Source organism: Colobus angolensis, unplaced genomic scaffold (assembly GCF_000951035.1).
Source record: "Colobus angolensis palliatus isolate OR3802 unplaced genomic scaffold, Cang.pa_1.0 Scaffold22, whole genome shotgun sequence".
Lineage (NCBI taxonomy): Eukaryota > Metazoa > Chordata > Mammalia > Primates > Cercopithecidae > Colobus > Colobus angolensis.
Window position 1 is genome coordinate 636,185 of NW_012115377.1, and position 1,215 is coordinate 637,399.

The 1,215-nt window shown below is 53.6% G+C and overlaps 1 protein-coding gene across 1 annotated transcript in view; it reads left to right on the top strand.

Moving 5' to 3' along the window:
* The window catches only part of TJP3 (tight junction protein 3), a 42,476-nt gene that overhangs the window by 25,752 nt on the left and 15,509 nt on the right, over window positions 1-1,215 (top strand). Inside the window, exon 14 of the mRNA XM_011943442.1 lies at window positions 227-498. Within this exon, the coding sequence (XP_011798832.1) occupies window positions 227-498 (272 nt within the window). The remainder of the gene's footprint in view (window positions 1-226; window positions 499-1,215) is intronic.

Here is a 1,215-nt window from a genome sequence, read left to right on the forward strand (position 1 = left end):
CTACTCGGGAGGCTGAGGCAGGAGAATCACTTGAACCCAGGAGGCAGAGGTTGTAGTGAGCTGAGATTGTGCCACTGCACTCCAGCCCACTCCAGCATGGACAGCAGAGCAAGACTTTGTCTCAAAAAAACCCAAAATAATAATAATCATCATCTCATTTGCAGAGTCCCATTTGCCATACAAAGTGGCCTGTCCACAGGCTCCGAGGGGTAGGAGGAGGACGTCTTTGGGGCCGCGATGCTGCTGACCCCAGTGCTCAGTACTGTCTGTCCCCTCTCCTCCCCAGGGCGGAGCAGCTGGCCAGCCTGGAAGCTGCCCAGAGGGCCGTGGGAATCGGTCCTGGCTCCTCGGCGAGCTCCAATGCTCGGGCCGAGTTCTGGCGGCTGCGGGGTCTTCGTCGAGGAGCCAAGAAGACCACTCAGCGGAGCCATGAGGACCTCTCAGCTCTGACCCGACAGGGTCACTACCCGCCCTATGAACGAGTGGTGCTTCGAGAAGGTGGGGCCCGGGGTGCGAGGGGCCCTGGGGAGGCCTCACACAAAGGTCCTGATGCACCTGTTCCCTAACATCCAGCCTCTAAAAGGCACAGTCTTGGCCGGGCGTGGTGGCTCACACCTATAATCCTAACACTTTGGGACGCTGAGATAGGAGGATTGCTGAGGCCAGGAGTCCCAGACAAGCCTGGGTAGTAAAGCAAGACTACATCTCTACATCAAATCTATTTATTTATTTACTTTTTATTTTTTTTTTAGACAGAGTCTCGCTCTATCTTAGACTGGAGTGCAATAGCGTGATCTTAGCTCACTGCAACCCCTGCCTCCCTGATTCAAGCTGTTCTCCCGCCTCAGCCTCCTGAGTAACTGGGATTACAGGTGTCGTTCACCACGCCCAGCTAATTTTTTGTATTTTTAGTAGAGATGGGGTTTTACCATGTTAGTCAGGCTGGTCTTGAACTCCTGATCTCATGATCCACCTGCCTCGGCCTCCCAAAGTGCTGAGATTACAGGCGTGAGCCAACGCGCCCAGCCTCTACATCAAATTTAAAAAGATAATTGGGCATGGTGGTGCGTACCTATAGTCCCAGCTACTTGGGAGGCTGAGGCAGGAAGATAGCTTGAGCCCAAGAGGTCCAGGTTGCAGTGAGCTATGATCGTACCACTGCACTCCAGCCTGGGCCGCAGATTGACACTGTCTTTAAAAAAAAAAAAAAGGCTG